General features: G+C 44.2%; 1 protein-coding gene across 2 annotated transcripts in view; it reads left to right on the top strand.

Moving 5' to 3' along the window:
• Window positions 1-3,303: 3,303 nt before the first annotated feature.
• entrep2 (endosomal transmembrane epsin interactor 2) overlaps window positions 3,304-18,472 on the top strand; it is an 81,761-nt gene continuing 66,592 nt past the window's right edge. Inside the window, exon 1 of one of the 2 annotated variants that reach the window (XR_010000932.1) lies at window positions 3,304-3,842. Coding sequence is in view for 1 of the 2 variants with exons in the window: in XM_062963345.1 (XP_062819415.1) it covers window positions 3,546-3,842 (297 nt within the window). In the remaining variant the exon portion in view is untranslated. The remainder of the gene's footprint in view (window positions 3,843-18,472) is intronic. The other variant, XM_062963345.1, reaches the window with a different exon arrangement.

The following is an 18,472-nucleotide window of genomic DNA, read 5'->3' on the forward strand; positions in this document are numbered from 1 at the left end:
GACCCCACTTGAGCTACCGAATTATCAGCAATGAAGCCAAATGCAGTATAAAAGCAATATCGAAGGAACATTGTCCTGCAGTCACCTTTGAATGGCAACCTTCCTGTTATTAGCTTCAGGTGATTTGACTTCCTTTAAAAATCACACAACAACCCATTCAGAAGTCATATCTGGGCAGAGGTGAGGCTTGAATAGAATTCGACACAATGGGGAATTATACCGAGTGATTTGGGATCAATGATGACGCCTGGTGTTCGGCAGGTGCTCCAATGAAGCTTGATGACCGATAAGAGAGAGATGCCATGATCCCATCTTCTGATTTCTCTGCTACAAAGAGAAGCAAAGGGAGGCAAAGAGGAGGCAGAATTTATTTTTTAAATGGCAGTGATACAGAGGAGGGTATTTCTTCACATTTTGTTTCCCAAAGATCCTATCGAGCTGTTAAAATGGCATGATGGTTCTATCATTTCCTCTTATTGCATCACATTTCCATCCTGAATCTGAATTCTGGTAAGGGCTCAAGGCCGTCTACAATTAAGGAAGCCGTGCAGCCGGATAGGTTGCATTGAGGACCATTGATATACGATACCATTACTCACCTCTGTCTCGTCCTATTAATTTTCACTCTATATGTTGGGCTGCTGGAGCTCCCCCTCTTTGCGAGAGCGCAGAATGGATGGCAGGATGAAAGAGAAATAATAAAAATAACTCTGGAGGTATTCAGCCTCTGATGACACAATGCAAAGGGAGTTGGTGCAACACCATTACGAATTTCCATGAGCTGGTTGGAGGCAATTGGGTTTTGTTATAACTCATCTTTTTCAAAGGCAGATATTGTTCCAACTGATGATCAGGCAAACGGTGGGATTGCAGTGCCCGGCATCCCTTGCTATTGACCATGGGGCCCAAGCCAACTGGGAGCTGTACTTGGAGGCTCCATCCATCCATCTCTATTCATCCATCAGCCCATATATCAATTTATATTTCTACCTATCCATTGTATTGACTGAGCGATCTGCTCTTTATCCATCCATCTATCTACCTATCTATCTAGATATCTATTCATCTAGATATCTATCCATCTGCCCCTGTATTCACCTACTACTGTAGGGTGCATCCAGGTCATTTTCAACTCATGGCAAATTAATGTGATCCCTTTACAGGGTTGACTGAGGCTGAGAGTGTGTGACTTACCCAAGGTCAAGAAAGAAATGAGACCCTGATTTCCAAAGCCATAGTCCAATGTTCCAACCACTATGAATTGCTACTCCAGCTACCCACCATCAATGTGCCTACCTAGCTCTGCATTCATGTCCACTTCTCTTTCCATCTGCTCAGCCAGAGACGTAGGTAATCTTGGGCACGAATACCTCTTGCCAAGAAAATCCAATGCCAAGTTCCTCTGCAAAGGGAAAGCTGCAAGCAAGGCCTAAAGGTAGAAGAGTGTATTTTACAAAACAGCAGGAAAGTTTTCCATTCTGTCTCTTTATGGAGAGCCTTCTGGTGCATAACCTATATAAATATTATTTATTTTTTTCCAAAAACTGTTCCTGAGTCATCAGAAAACTCAAACACAAGGGTGAGCAATGCCACCTTGTCCTGCAGACAGACAGAGGGCTCAAAAGGACAGCATTGGACTTTGGCAGCCGTGACTCAGAGACTGCTCTCCTCTCTCTCTCTCTCTCTCTCTTGCTTTCAGACCCAGGAAAACTGCAGGCAAAAATATTGCTATGGAGGGCAGTCCATCATAACTACTTTCCTGGTGGGGTAAGAGATGAGGAGGGATTTCACATTTGTGTGTCTGAGAGAAAGCGTTGAATTTCCCTAACATTCAAGGAACACTTGGGTGCATTCGGAAGGGAACCCAGAGGTCACGTAGCCTGTCCCCTGCCAAGGCAAAGCAGAAGGATGGTGTTCTTGAACGATCACGTGTAGGTTCTACCAGACTCTTTCTCGGACCGAATGTTTGGCAAAATGTGAGCCAATGAGTGGTGAAAATGACTTGAAGAAGAGAAGGAGAAGAAATTCCACCTGAATTTTAGGAAGACTGTAAGGAGAGTGGTTTAGCAGTGGTCCTCTCTGCCTTGGAGGCTTTGAACAGAGGATGGATGACCATGGGGGGGGGGGGGGGTGGATTGTGCTTTTTCTGCAGGACAGAAAGGAACTGGCCCATGGGGTCTCTTGGGTAGGAGGAAAAGAGGAAGGAGAGAAGGAGAAGAGGGGAAAAGAAGAGGAAATGAAGGAGGAAGAAAAGAGAAGGAGGGGAAAAGGAGAAGAGGAGGAAACCCCGCCCCTTTATGACAGATAACCAGAACTCTACTGTACTAGCAACCAAGTTAAGTTATTTCTTTTGTGTGCCATGGTTCACCAAGGGTATGAGATGTTTTTGTCGAAATACATTATGTTAGCTGGAAAGAAAAGTACCAGTGGCAAAATTAGTGTAGTATATTTGTTAGGATGGGGTTTTTTTTTAATCCAGCCTTGTTTTCTGGGCTCGGGCTGTGGCGCAGGCTGGAGAGCAGCTGCAATCAATCACTGCAATGAATCACTCTGACCAGGAGGTCATGAGTTCGAGGCCCGCTCGGAGCCTATGTTTGTCTTGTCTTTGTTCTATGTTAAAAGGCATTGAATGTTTGACTTATATGTGTAATGTGATTCGCCCTGAGCAGGGCCGTAGCCAGAAAAAAAATTTGGGGGGCTTTTGAAAATTTCAGGGGGGGTTTAACCCCTTGCACGCACCCCTCCCTGCTACAAACCTGTCAATATCTGCTTGAGATAGTGCCTGGAGGGACTCTTAATGTTTTGTGTCTCATAGACTTAGCATGAGGATTTGGTTAACCAGTTAAAATTCATGAGTAAACCAGGTTTTTTTTATAACCTGAAAAATTTCGGGGGGGGGGGGGTTGAACCCCTAAAACCGCCCCCTCGCTACAGGCCTGGCCCTGAGTCCCCTTCGGGGTGAGAAGGGTGAGAATATAAATGCTGTAAATAAATAAATAAACAAAAAGAAGAGGAAGGGTAGGAGTGAAAAAGGAAGGCGAGAAGGAGGAAGAAAAGGAGGGAAAAGGAGAAAAGGAGGAAGGGGGTAAGGAGCAGGAAGAAAGAGAAGGAGGAAACAAAGAAAAGGATGAAGAAGAGAAGGAGAGGAAGGAGAGAAGAAAAAGAAAAGCAGGAGGAGGAGAAAGGAGAAAAGGAAAATCGGAGAAGAGGCATGAAGAAGAGAAGGAGGAGGGATGAAAGAAGTGGGGAAGGGGCAGGAGAAGAGGAGGAGCAGGGGGGAGGAGGAGGAAGGGGGCAAGGGGGGAGCGGGGGCGGCGCCCGCCAGAGCCGGCTCTTGGCTGCTGCTCTTCCTCGGCCTCCCTCCTCCATGGCGGGGCCCGGGGGCCTCCTGCTCCTGCCGCTGCTCCCCGGGCCGGACCCCCCCTGGCTTCCTCGGAGGCGGCGTTGCCGGCGGAGGCGGAGGAGGACCTGCTCCTGCGCTTGATGCTGCTGCTGCTGCTGGTTCTGCTGTTGATGTCCCCGGCGGCGGGAGGAGGAGGAGGAGGATGCCGCTCGGCGGGGGGAGCCGCTCCCGCTCCCGCGCCCTGGCCGCCGCCGCGGGGCTGATGCCCGGCGCCGGAGTGGGGCTGGGGCTGGGGCTGGGGGCGGGCGGGGCGCGGAGCCCCTCGGCCCTCTCGCGCCGCCTGGCCCGCCTCCGGGGCTCCCGCGCCCGCCTCATGCTGGCCCTGGGCGGCGCCCAGATGGCCCTGGGCTGCCTCATCGTGGCCCTCAGCTTCGCCGCCCTCGCCCTCACCACCTCCGCCCGCGTCCGCCACTCCTGCCCCTTCTGGGCCGGGTTCTCCGTAAGTACACCCCCCCACACACACACACACACACACACACGCCCCCCGTGACCTTCCCTGTGCGGACAAACCGGGCACGGGACAACCCACGCCCTCCCTCCCGGGGTTTTGGGCCTCCGGGAGGCTGTTAGGAATGGGGGGAGTGGAGGTCCAAAACACCCAGAGGGAGGGCCCAAGTTGGCCCATTTCCACCTCTATCTATCTATCTATCTATCTATCTACCTATCTATCTATCTATCTATCTATTTGCCTATCTCTCTCTCAACCTATCAGTTTATCTATCTACTTTTCTATCTACCTGTCTATTTATCTACCTTTGTATCTACCTATCACCTAGCTACCTATATCTCTCTCCATATATCTCATCTATATCTCTCTCTACCTGTCTACTTATCTGGCTATCATCTAGTACTTATCTATCTATCTATCTATCTATCTGCCTATCTATCTATCTATCCACCTATCATCTAGCTACTTATCTATCTATCTGCCTATCTATCTATCTATCCACCTATCATCTAGCTACTTATCTATCTATCTGCATATCTATCTACCTATCTATCTGTCTATCTGTCTATCTATCCACCTATCATCTAGCTACCTATATCTCTCTATATATATCTCATCTATATCTCTCTCTACCTGTCTACTTATCTGGCTATCATCTAGTACGTATCTATCTATCTATCTATCTACCTATCATCTAGCTACCTATCTATCTCTCTATATATCTCATCTATATCTCTCTCTACCTGTCTACTTATTTGGCTATCATCTAGTACGTATCTATTTATCTATCTATCTATCTGCCTATCTATCTATCTATCTATCTATCCATCCATCCATCTACCTATCACCTAGCTACCTATATCTCTCTCTATATATATCATCTATATATCTCTCTACCTGTCTACTTATCTGGCTATCATCTAGCTACTTACCTATCTACCTATCATCTATCTATCTACTTATCTATCTCTCTACCTACCTATCTACTTATCTACTGCTCTACCTGTCATCTACCTATTTATCTACCTATCTATCGACTTACCTGCCTACAATCTGTCTACTTATTATCTCTCTGTTTCTACCTGTCTGCTTCTCTACCTGTTGCAGTGGTTCTCAATCTGGGAAGTTGAAGGCCAAAAACGTCTGGGGAGCCCACTGAGCTGATAGCTGATATCTCTCTACCTTCCTATCTACCGATCTACTGCTCTACTTGTCATCTATCTATCTATCATCTACCTACCTTTCTCTTGATTTATCCATCTTCCTATCTATCCATCCATCATCTCCCATAGGTCATCCCAGGGAGGGTTAGTTGGTCTAAACCCTGGGGTCTCCAGGAAGAGAAATCTCAGGGATGGAGAGGGCTGTGAACACTGTACACACAAAGCAGCAAAGTCAGCCACGCCATAGCCAATGGAAGAGGAGCTCTCCCAAGTGCCACCTGGCTTCAGCACCTTGGACAGCTTCTTCCAAGAACCCCAAAACCTGCCCTGCGTTGGCCTGGGAGTGTGGCATCTCTCTCTCTCTCTGTTTCTGAGACCTTTCTCCAGCTTTGGCTTGTCTCTGGCTCCAAATATTCACAATTCTCACCATTCTAACCCTTTGATCTCACGTGGACTGTGGTGGTTTCCTCTTACTGGATCCTGAGATGTGTAAACTGGGGAGACATGAGAGCTCCCTCTTTTCCCCAGTTCTGTCAGGAAACTACAAATCCAAGGTGGGGAAAAGGTGCTAGAGCTGGAAAGGAGAAAACTGGGAGCCCTAGGTATTTCTGCATAGCTAGTTGTGAGATTTCTTCCGTCCCCTAAACAATGGGCTTAAAGAGCCCCAGCTGGGCTGCTGAGCTCAGGTGGAGCCACTCTGCCTTGGGAGCCCTTGAGTGGCCCTGAGCCCAGGTGTTCCTACTTGACTCCAAGGAGCCTGGAGATGGAGAAACAGCCCCTCTCTGGAAATGTCCCTCCCAGCCAGAGTTAATTCCTGCCGCTTTCTTCCAAGTCAACCCCTTTATGCTGGCATTGACCCTGCGAAGGAAGGATTGAGTCTCGATGGAGTCAGGTAATGGGACCTTCTTGTTTTCCTACAGCCTCCCACTTTGCCCAGTATTATTCCTTTCTGAGAGAGTCATTTTGTCTTGTGATGTGTACCCAAAGCATGGCTGAATTAGTCATGTTCATTTCCAGTGGAAGCTAAGGTTGTATTTGTTCTGAGACCCATTTCTTTGTCTTTTTAGCCGTTTTGGGTGGCTGTAGAGTTCTCCCCTATTTTGAATGAGAAAGCCTGGTATAATAGACCCACCAATTTAACAAAGTACAGTAGAATCTCACTAATCCAAGCCTCGCTTATCCAAGCTTCTGGATAATCCAAGCCATTTTTGTAGTCAATGTTTTCAATATATCATGATATTTTAGTGCTAAATTCGTAAATACGGTAATTACAACATAACATTACTACATATTGAACTATTTTTTCTTTCAAATTGGTATTATAACGTGATGTTTTGGTGCTTAATTTGTAAAATCATAACCTAATTTGAAGTTTAATAGGCTTTTCCTTAATCCCTCCTTATTATCCAAGATATTCGCTTATCCAAGCTTCTGCCGGCCCGTTTAGCTTGGATAAGTGAGACTCTACTGTATTGATTTACCATTGAATAATTGAAGACCCTAAAAAGCAGGCATGGACAAACTTTGGCTGTCCAGGTGTTTTGGACTTCAACTCCCAGCTGGTAGGCTGTTAGGAATTGTGGGAGTTGAAGTCCAAAACACCAGGCGGGCCAAAGTTTCCCCATGCCTGCCCTAAAGACATCTGATTTGGGAAGCTCGGCCCTGTTTAGGGCTTGGATGGGAGGAAATATTTCAGAGAAAGGAACTGGCAACAACCCCTTTTAAGATTTCTTTGCCTAAGAAATTCATGAGTGGACACCCAACTTGAAGGCATGCTCATAAAATAGGTTGAGGGGAGGTCTTCTTTGTGTTGTCGAAGGCTTTCATGGCCAGAATCACAGGGTTGTTGTGTGTTTCCTGGGTTGTATGGCCATGTTCCAGAGGTCTTCTTGGTTTGAGAGCAATCAATAGAATTCTGGTTATGGACCACAACTCCCATCGTGACTGTTAAGGGCTCGGGGTTTTGTCATCCAAAAGCAAACCTTTCACTCAACTTGGTAAACTCTGGACTTGAGAGCTTGCTTCCCCAAAGAGTCTCTGAATCTTGTTGTTGTTTGAGTCATCATTTCTGATTTCTGGTAACTTTCAGAAGAACCTCTTCCAGGGTTTTTTGAGGCTGAGAGTGTGTGACTTGGCCACTGAGTTTTCATGCCAGAGTCAAAGCCCTTGAGCATGGCAAGATGTGTACTCTCTTTTGGAAATGGCTGTTGTGGACTTTGCATGTGCCAAAAGCCGTGAATGAATTTGACACAATTGTAGGGCCTTGGTGCTATTTTCAGAGCCATGCTTGTACCGTAAGGATTTGTAGTTTGGTGAGTTACAGCCAGCCTTCTGTATACTTGATGATTCAAGCCCCTTCCCCATTTCTTCTCCATGGAAAATAACAGTTCCTCTTTCTGAGTAAAATAGTCCACCGAAGTTCATGATAACATATCGCCATCCATTTGGTGCTAGAAATCTCTTGGCCAGTCTCCTTCATTTATCCATTTTACTTTGGTTGCAAAGGCCCTTTGTTTTCTCCTTCTTTGGTTTTTTAATAGCCCACTTTTCTAATTTCAAGTGGCAAATATCTGCAGGATTTGAAAGGCTCTTTGCAGTACTGCTTCCCAGTTGGAGAGCATCAGATGAGTCAGTTTGTACCAGGGAATCGAGTGGAGCGTTCCTTCAATTCCAGATGGAGCAGGTTGAAGAGGTTTGGAGAAGAGTACGTCTTGGTTGTCTTATTTGTCTGTGAAAGCGTTGCCATAATTGAGCCATGATCTCTCCTCTTAAGGACCGGGAGAAAGAAAACCCCAAATCTGAGGTTGTCCCTGAGTGTCAAGCATCTCTGGCAGGAAACAACCTTGGTGGAGCTGGGGAATGTTTGGTTTCAAAGGGAGCCCAACTTTCAAAATGGTTTGCCAGTCATATGCCAACCCGGCTGTGTTTTTTGTGTTTGCAAAATAGTTTTGTACAACCATGGCTTGGCTTGTTTCATTCCACAAACCTTTTCGCACAATGCAGTTGTGGCAGTTAAACTACTAAGGCCTGTAGTTTGTAGTTTGGGAAGAAAACAAGGGTTCTACATGCAGAGAGCTCTGGTTCAGAGGTGTCTAAGGGTGCATCTGCACTGTAGAAATCATGCAGTTTGCTACACTTTGACTGCCGTGGCTCATTGCTACGGAATCTGGGGAGTAATTGGTGAGTGAAGGCTAAACCCTTGGAAAACTACAATGCTCTGGATTCCATAGCAATGAGCCACCCGTAGAAAGTGAAGTCAGTGTGTTTATATCCAAGCCCTCCCGCTCTTTGTCTCCCCGGCATGTCTTAGGTCCATGAGAGAGAATGCCACCTTCCAGGTCAGCTTGTCAGCCGATTGTTATTGTCTGCCATCAAACCTGTGTTCGGAAGCTTCAGGCTTGGTTTCTGTCCCCGAAAGCTGTTCCTGCTCTGCTCCATTTGAGAGCCTTGCTCAGCCAAAGCGTGGCATGACGGATTGGAGACGTCTGTGTGCCTTTTGTCACTGCTCCGTCTCTCTCGTGTTGCCACTGCCATTGCCACGCTTGCTTGGGCAGCTGCAGCATCAGCAGTTTCCCTGCCTGCCACTGCAGCATTTCGGTCGCTTTATCTCATCCTTTGCTGTTTGGGGGATGTCCGCATGGGTCTGTATTTCCCGGGGCCTGCACAGAAAGGGCATTTGCTTCTTCTCCCTCCTTTCTTCAGATATAACCACATTCCAGTCTTTCACGCTTTCCTTCTCCTCTTTTCATCCATCAGTTCATGTCTGTCCGTTCCATTGTCTCCTTGACTTTGGCCTCTGACAATAGCTGGTGCAGTCTAAGCTACATCGTCACTGTGGAATTAATGCAGCGTGGCATCACTTTAACCGTCTAGGTTCAATGCTATGGAATCTTAGGAGTTGTAGTTTTACAAGGTCTTTAGCCTTCTCTGCCAAAGAGTGTTGGTGCCTCACTAAAATATAATTCCCCGAAGTTGGATGACATTAGTGCTGGTAAGGGGTTGGACTCATTGGCCCTTGTGGGCCCCTTCCAGCTCTGGGATTCTTAACCTGAAACTGAAGGGGTGCAGCTTGATTTGCCAAGCCAACAGAAGTGTCTTGGGGTTGTTGTATGTTTTCCGGGCTGTATGGCCATGTTCCAGAAGTATTCTCTCCTGACGTTTCTCCCAGGCATCCTCAGAGGTTGTGAGCTATGGAGAAACTAAGCAAGGAAGGTTTATATATATTTATGGAAAGTCCAGGGTGAGAGAAGAACTCTTTGTCAGTTGGAAGCCAGTGTGAATGTTGTAGTTAATCACCTTAATCAGCACTGAATAGCTTAATCTCCTGGCTTCTTCCTGCTTGGGGGCATTCTTTGTTCAGAGTCATTAGCTGCCCCTGGTTGATTCATGTCTGGAACTCTTCTGTTTTCAGAGTGTTGCTCCTTATTTACTGTTCTGATTTTTGTGTCTTGACCAACCTGTTGCCTCAAAAGCTGTTCCAACCCAAAGCCAGCGCATGCAACGACATGTTGCAGATGCATGCCCATAGTCGTGGATACATCACCTTCACCTTTCTCCTTGCCCATCCACAGCTTTAATGGCTTCCCTCTGCTCCATTAGGGAGGCCTCTAATGGGCCGGCTTCCGTTCAGCCTCTCACTCATTACGACCAATGAATAATGCATTAAACACAGCCGTTTGCTTCGACATAGTCCCATCCATGGCTGGGAGTGAGTGGTTTGAAGGCTGCAGCCAAACCCTCCTGGGGCTGGACCAATGCCTTTCAAGCCGCTTTCAGTCAGAGACCTGTTGTTTCCCCTTCTGTAAAAGCCTTCTAATCCAAAATCCAACTGTCCCAATTTGGAAGGAGAAATCACAATTAATCCTCTGCCATCCTAACTGGTAAAATGTCCCAGTTTCTCTCTCCTCCTCCCACTCTGTGTCCTCAGCTTACTCCAATTGCTGCAAAATGAGGCCAAATGGAGTTTGCACTCCATTAATTGAAAAGTGCTAAGTTAATGGAAACGAGAGAGAAGGGGAGATTAAAATATTGCTCTTTCCAGTAGTTTCAATTAAAAGCAAACTGCTGCAGCCCCCTTAGTTTTCAATGCCATTTGAAATGTATATACAAACATTACAGCAGTGTTATATATCATTGATTTTTAGTGCAGTTAATCCATGATTTTATTAAGTTTTTGTCATTTACTTTATTGGTTAATATTTAAATTTTTAATTGTGCATGTCTCTTGTCTATTGTCATGTTTGATATTGTTATTGTTTTTATTTGGGCTTGGCCCCATGTAAGCTGCCCTGAGTCCCCTTTGGGGAGATAGAGATGGGGTATAAAAATAAAGTTATTATTGGGTTGTTGTGTGTCTTTCGGGCTGTGTGGCCCGAAAGACACACAACAACCCTGTGATCCTGGCCATGAAAGCCTTCGACAACACAAAGTTATTATTATTATTACAGTAGGGTCTCACTAATCCAAGCCTCGCTTATCCAAGCCTCTGGATAATCCAAGCCATTTTTGTAGTCAATGTTTTCAATATATTGTGATATTTTGGTGCTAAATTCATAAATAGAGTAATTACAACATAACATTACTGCGCATTGAACTACTTTTTCTGTCAAATTAGTTGTATAACATGATGTTTTGGTGCTTCATTTGTAAAATCATAACCTAATTTGATGTTTAATAGGCTTTTCCTTAATCCCTCCTTATTATCCAAGATATTTGCTTATCCAAGCTTCTGCCGGCCCGTTTAGCTTGGATAAGTGAGACTCTACTGTATTAGTTTTCCTCCTTTTGCTGTCCTGACCACACTTTGCTTCGGTTTCATCTCTGAAATGTCAGAGGGAACACAACCACTGTCTTTGAAATGCACTCCTGAAATCCTCCTAGATGTTCTTGTTGACTGGTGATTGTGGATTCTGGGAACTGTAGTCCCAAACAGGAACTTCCTGGAGCTCTGAATGTTTGCCCTTTTCAATATTTTGGTTGATCAGAGAAGCTTAACTCGGAGGAAGATCGATTGATTTCTGCAGCGCAAAAGCGGCGTGGTGTCGTCCTCTGCCCGGGACTTGATGCTCCTGGATGTGTAACCTCCGCTGTGAATAGAGCTGCTGGCGGCAGACGATATTGGCAGAGCCATTGGGAGGCTGGATCCCCGGAGAGGCTACCTGGCAGTGGCAGATTAGGAGGGCTTTTAGCATTTACTTATCTCCATCTCTCCCAGGGGATGAATCGAAGCCGGCAAAGTAATTGGGAAGCAGAAAGAAAGGAAACGCCAATGGTAGATGGAGGAGAGCCCTGGCTTGCTTCTTTTCCCACCTTTGCTTGTTTTGGCCGGGCATTGCGGCAGAGTTTGCAACCAGAAGGTCGATGTGAGCAGGGGTTTCTAGTGGAGGTTGGCCATAGCTTCATGCTGGAGGTTGGCCATAGCTTCATGCTGGAGGTTGGCCATAGCTTCATGCTGGAGGTTGGCCATAGCTTCATGCTGGAGGTTGGCCATAGCTTCATGCTGGAGGTTGGCCATAGCTTCATGCTGGAGGTTGGCCATAGCCTCTCGGGCTCAAATGTTGGACATCCCGTATTGTTCCTCCTGTGATGACGCCCTTCTCAGGCCACTTTGGCCTCTTCCCAAACACATTGCCTTTCTCCGCCCTCGGTTCCTTTGCCTCCTCCCGAAAAAGAGTGGAAATTGCAGGTGACAGGTGGCTTTGAAGCCATGGAAAGCACCCCGTACAATTTAGCTGTCACCACGGGAGAAAAGGTCAGCTCTTATTAGAAACCACTGAATACCCAGGGCTGCCAGGAATCATTTTGATGCTCTAGGCTTGCAAGATCTTTCTATTTTTCTTGAAAAGAGGTTGAAATAGGCTTGGGATTTGTTTTTGGTTTTTTGAACGATGAAAGCCATGTAGGTTATGGCTCGAATCCTAGAAGGGTCCACAAAGGTCATCTAGTCTAACTCATCATGACATGGTGGAATATAATGTGCACACAAGCTTTTAATGAATGAGAACATGGACTTTACATGGCTTGTAGTAAAAAGGTAAAGGTTTCCCCTGACGTTAAGTCAAGTCGTGTCCAACTCGGGATTGGTGCTCATCTCCATTTCTAAGCTGAAGAGCTGGTGTTGTCCGTAGACACCTCCAAGGTCATGTGGCCGGTATGACTGCATGAAGTGCCATTACCTTCCCACCAGAGCGGTACCTATTGATCTACTCACATTGGCACGTTTTTGAACTGCTAGGTTGGCTGTACATGGCCTGTACCAAGACTTATGTTGAGAATTCTGGAAGAATGGATTTTAATCTTGGATATGTTTAAAATTTTATATAATGTGATTTTATTTTGTCATGGTATCTGCTTTTATATGAATTGTTGTTTTGTACACAGTTTTTAGGCATTGCCTATTTATTGTAAGCCACCTTGAGTCCCCCCGGGGAGAAAGGCGGGGTAAAAATAAATAAAATAAAATAAAATATACAACCTAAGCAACTCCAGTGTGTGTGTGAGAGAGATTAAGTTTCTTGTGAAAAAGATCTTGAAGTCCTTGTGGACAACAGTGCTCTAAAGCTACTGTCTGTCCCATTGCAGCAAGAGCTAGGCCGTAAAGTAAATCCATTTTTCAATGTGTTGCTTGGCAGGTAATGCTGAATGCATTGGAAAAACTGTTCTCCCTTTCCCATAGGAAGTCAATCTAATTTCTGTCCCTCTTGTTTTCCCGCTTTCTTCTATTCTTCCTGCCTTTCCTTTGGGAGATGTGTTTCCTATTTGTGGGCTGACAAGGCTTCTATTTCTGATCCCATAGAAGGAATGATCTGAATGGGCATGCATCCCTGCCCCGGTCCAATCCTCCTTTATTGATTAGCCAAGCATGACTGGATTAGACCAAAATGCCTTCTTTTCTAATTATATAAAACTCGTGACAAAAGCAACTGGGAGAAGCCCCCATTGTCTCAGAAGCACTTGTATGTAATAATAATATAAAAATGGTAATTATTCCAAGAAGGCGAGAGAATGTAAAGAAAGAGACACTCGAGGAAGACAAATGAGCTGCATTTACAACTACAGTAGAGTCTCACTTATCCAAGCTAAACGGGCCGGCAGAACATTGGATAAGCAAATATGTTGGATAATAAGGAGGGATTAAGGAAAAGCCTATTAAACATCAAATTAGGTTATGATTTTACAAATTAAGCACCAAAACATCATGTTATACAACAAATTTGGCAGAAAAAGTAGTTCAATACGCAGTAATGCTATGTTGTAATTACAGTAGAGTCTCACTTATCCAACATTCTGGATTATCCAACGCATTTTTGTAGTCAATGTTTTCAATGCATTGTGATATTTTGATGCTAAATTCATAAATACAGTAATTACAACATAGCATTAATGCGTAATGAACTACTTTTTCTGTCAAATTCGTTGTATAACATGATGTTTTGGTGCTTAATTTGTAAAATCATAACCTATTTCGAGGCTTTTTCTTAATCTCTCCTTATTATCCAACATATTCGCTTATCCAACGTTCTGCCGTCCCGTTTATGTTGGATAAGTGAGACTCTACTGTACTGTATTTACGAATTTGGCACCAAAATATCATGATGTATTGAAAACATTGACTACAAAAATGCATTGGATAATCCAGAATATTGGATAAGTGAATCTTGGATAAGTGAGATTCTACTGTAGCAGGTTGGCCAAAGGAATGGAGAAGGCGTCCAGTGGCATTAGCATCACATGGGGAGATTTGGGTGAGCCTGGCACCCTTCTTCACACATGTGACTGCAGCCGCCATCATTTCTGTTGCAAGAGCCCCATTGGTCTCCTTCTGTGCATTTTATTTGTGGTTCAAGTCCAAGCTATCTGGCTGTATCTCCCCATAAGATCTTGCCTAGACCTTGAGGTTCATAAGAGAGGCCCTTATCTCAGTCCCATCACCGTCAGAGATACACTGGTAGGAAGGACACAAAGCAGGACCTTCTCAGCAACTGCTCCTCACTGTTGGGATTCCTTCCTTAGGAAAGTAACAATGTTCTCCTCTCATTGGTGTCCTTCCATCAGCAGGCAAAGGTCTTTTTATTATTCAGACACAATGTGGGCTTTTCACCACATTGTTTGTGCCGCCTAGACTTGGAATGTATTGTCACCGTTCATCCTAGGTGTTACATTGTGATTAAACATTGTAGTGGTCCATCCTATACTTTGCATTATGGTTGTCCATTCCATACTTTGCATAGTGACCATGAATTGTGGTTGTCCATTCTAGACTTTGCATTATTATACAGTGTAATGCTTCATCCTACACGTTATATTATGATTGTACATTCTGCACTTTGAAAAGTGATTGTGAATTGTGGTTGCTCATCCTAGACTTCACATTGTGATGGTCCATCCTGAGCTGTCCATTGTGAACATGCATTGCTGTTGTCCGTACTAGACTTTGCATTGTGATCATGTATTATAGTTGGACATCCTAGACTCCACATTGTAATAATGTGTTTGGTTGTCTGCCCTAGACTCTGCATTGTAAATACACATTGTGGTTGCTCATCCTAGACTTCATATTGTGATGGTCCATCCTGGGTTGTCCATTGTGAAGATGCGTTGCGGTTTTCCATACTAGACTTTGTATTGCGATTATGTATTATAGTTGGGCCTCCTAGACTCCACATTGTAATGATGTGTTTTGGTTGTCTGCCCTAGACTTTGCATTGTGAATATGCATTGTGGTTGCTCATCCTAGACTTCACATTGTGATGGTCCATCCTGGGTTGTCCATTGTGAACATGCATTGCGGTTGTCCATACTGGACTTTGCATTGAGATCATTTATTATAGTTGGGCATCCTAGTCTCCACATTGTAATGATGTGTTTTGGTTTACATTGTGAATATGCATTGTGGTCGTGCACTCTAGAATTTATAGTGTGATGATACATTGCAGCTGTCCATCCTATGTGTTACATTATGAGTTGAGGTTGCACACCCTAGTCCAGGGGTCCTCAAACTTTTAAAGTGGAGGGCCGGTTCATGGTCCCTCAGATTGCTGAGGGGCCGAATTATCATTTGGGGGGGGGGGGGGGAACGAACAAATTCCTATGCACATTGCACATGTCTTATTAGTAGTGCAAAAAACCCCCAACATTTAATTATTTGTTTATTTGCTACATTTATACTCCACCCTCTCTCACCCCGAAGGGGACTCAGAGTGGCTTACAAGTTGTATGTATATACAATATATTATATTATTAGCATAGCACAATATTAGCATTATATATTACTATATTGTACTATACCACTATACCATATCATTAGTAGTAATGTCACATTTAATATATAATTAATATTATTATATTATACAACATTATTACATTGTATTATTATTATTATTATTATTATTATTATTATTATTATTAGCCGCCCTGAGTCCCCTACTGGGTGAGAAGGGTGGGGTAGAAATACTGTAATAAATAAATAAATAAATACTATATTGTATTACATTATTATATTATCAATATTATATATATACACAATATATTATATTATTACCATAGCACAATATTAGTAAATGAATGAACAATACAATATTTAAAAATAAAAACAATTTTAACCAACATAAACCTATCAGGATTTCAATGGGAAGTGTGGTCCTGCTTCTGCCCAATGAGATAGTCAAGTAAAGTAGGATTGTTGTTGTTGTGTGCCTTCAAGTCATTTCAGACTTTGGGCGAGCCTAAGTCTAAAACTGAGGGCGGGCGCCAGGTAAATAACCTTGGAGGGCTGCATCCGGCCCCCGGGCCTTAGTTTGGGGACCCCTGCCCTAGTCATTACATTGTGATCAAGTATTATGCCCATCTTTAGATCTGTGAGCCAGTTTTGAAGTTTAGCAGTATGGAGAGCTCTTTTTATGTTAAGCCGCTTTGAGTCTCCTTCGAGAGATTAATAATAATAATAACAATATTAATGCAGATTCAAAGCCTGGGCAAACTCCAGCATGGGAAGCCACGGGCCCCAACGGAGTTGCGACTCCACTTTGGACTAACTTCCTTTACGTCTTCACCCAGATTACTTGCTTTCCAGTTCTGCAGAATGTATATTTACTGACAGGTCCATTATTTTTCTCCTCCCCTAATAGAAAGGCATTCTCCACTTCTCTCCTCCCTTTGAAGCCCAGTGAGCTGCAGCAATGAATGCCCTATAAATCTCTCCAGATGTTGGGCGGCTGCTGTTCCTTGCAGCCATGAATTGTGTGTTTCCAAGGCACGGCTTGGAGTCAATGATCCCCGTCTCTCGGGACGGGCATCTTGATGAGAAATAAACATCCCCATCATAACTACCGTCATGCCTTACGGTGCAGGTAACTCCAGGGAGGCCGCCTTGCAGATCAATACTCCTTATTACTTGTATTTTCTGTTGATTTGGTTTTTGTTTTGACTGCATTGGAATTGGGGGCAAAGGGGGCACGGAATCTATACATATATATATATATATTTCTGCATGTGAATTTATAGCGGGAAGAAAGATTGAAGTCATAGACTGTTAATGTAATATTCAAGCTCACTGCCAAGGCTCCTGGAAAGCCAGGCGTCCATTTGTTATCGTTGCCTCTCACTTTGGCCAAAAAGTAGGGTGTTTCCAAAATCTACAGTATAGAACTAATGCAATTTGGCACCATGTTTATTTATTTATTTATTTTTCAAACTTAGATGCCGCCACTCCCCTAGGGCTCGGGGCGGCTTACAAGAACCGGCTAAAATCAACAATTTAAAAACATCTTTAAAACATCTTTAAAAAAACATCTTTAAAACATCCTAAAAGTTGACCACTGTGGCATCTTGGGAATGTTTTCGGCATAATTTTTAGGCCGCGGATGGTTGAATCTGTGGGTACGGAGGGCTGTTTGCATAAAGAGACTGACAACTGGCCTACCTACATTCAGCTAACCAAAAATAATATGATTTGTTGTAGAAACGCAACCCATATAATTTGCAACCAGCGCATAAATGTTTTGACATGGAAAGCATTCAGCCATATACAAGCGAAGGTCAACCAGGCATAAATCTCAAGAGTAACAGAAGGGTGAGCGGGAACGCTGTAAAGAAAGACAAAGTAATGCCTCTGCTAGATGTTTGGAGGGATTTCTTGGTGTCCCTGTCGGTGTGGATTCTGGATTTCGTTGTGTTTGGAAGGTGCAGCCCAACACATCTGGAGCACTACAGCATTCTCACCCACAATTTAGATCAATGTTTCCCAAATTCCCACCTTTCCAGGTATTTTGGACTACAGCTCCCAATATCCCTAATCATTGACCAACTTAGCCTTCTGGGAACTGAAGTCCAAAACAACTGGAGAGCTAGAGTTTGGGAATCCCTGGTTTTGATCATTGTCTAATTCAAGGGTGGACAACCCTATGGCTAAGTCCAACCATCTGATCTTCAGTAGACATACTATTACAGTAGTCTCGCTTATCCAACGTTCTGGATTATCCAACGCATTTTGTAGTCAATGTTTTCAATACATCGTGATATTTTGGTGCTAAATTCGTAAATACAGTAATTACTACGTAGCATTACTGCATATTGAACTACTTTTTCTGTCAAATTTGTTGTATAACAGGATGTTTTGGTGCTTAATTTGTAAAAATCATAACCTAATTTGGTGTTTAATAGGCTTCTCCTTAATCTCTCCTTATTATCCAACATATTTGCTAATCCAACGTTCTGCTGGCCCGTTTATGTAGGATAAGTGAGACTCTACTGTACTTAGGGATTTTCCAGCTTTTACACTGGGTTTCTTCCCAGTCTGTGAAGATGGAAAAAGATCTGGAAATCTTCAAGCTGTATGAGAAAGAGCTCGGGAATCTGCTCTGGGTTTGAGTCTGGATTTGAAGGGTTCTATCCAAAGTGCTGGGCCTATTTTGAGACCAGAGTCTAGCTTTTTGGATATATTTTTTTAAATCTGGAGTCAAACCTGGAAGGTAGCTACTGCCCCGCAGACTTGGAAGTCAACAACCAGGCCGTGGGATGGTTGTCTGTGCCGCCTCTGTTGCCTTCCCCGCCTTTGGCAGCCGGACTGCCTGAGAAATGTGCTAATTGGAAAGTTGAGGAGACGGATGAGCGTCCTTTGTATTAACTGGCAGTCTCTGGGGGAAATCGTTGAGATGAGAAGAGAACAGGACAGATGGATCCATGATGTTGGCTAATAGGCGTATTTGATGGTTTCTCTTTTGGCACGGGGAGGGGGTGCGCTTAAAAATAACAGCTCCCTTGTTCAAAAATAAAAAAAAACCCAACAACTATCCAGAATGATTCACGGTTTTCAAAAGCAAAGCAAGCCAGGACTCTTCTCTGTGTTTGCCCCTTTTCTTACGAGCATCCCTTTTTCCACATTCTCAGTGTGAGAGGCACAAAGCCGTTTTTGATTTCTTCCCCTTTGCTTTGTGGTCCTTTCCTCTTGCTGTGTGAATT

This window comes from Anolis carolinensis, unplaced genomic scaffold (genome assembly GCF_035594765.1).
Source record: "Anolis carolinensis isolate JA03-04 unplaced genomic scaffold, rAnoCar3.1.pri scaffold_11, whole genome shotgun sequence".
In the NCBI taxonomy this organism is placed as follows: domain Eukaryota; kingdom Metazoa; phylum Chordata; class Lepidosauria; order Squamata; family Dactyloidae; genus Anolis; species Anolis carolinensis.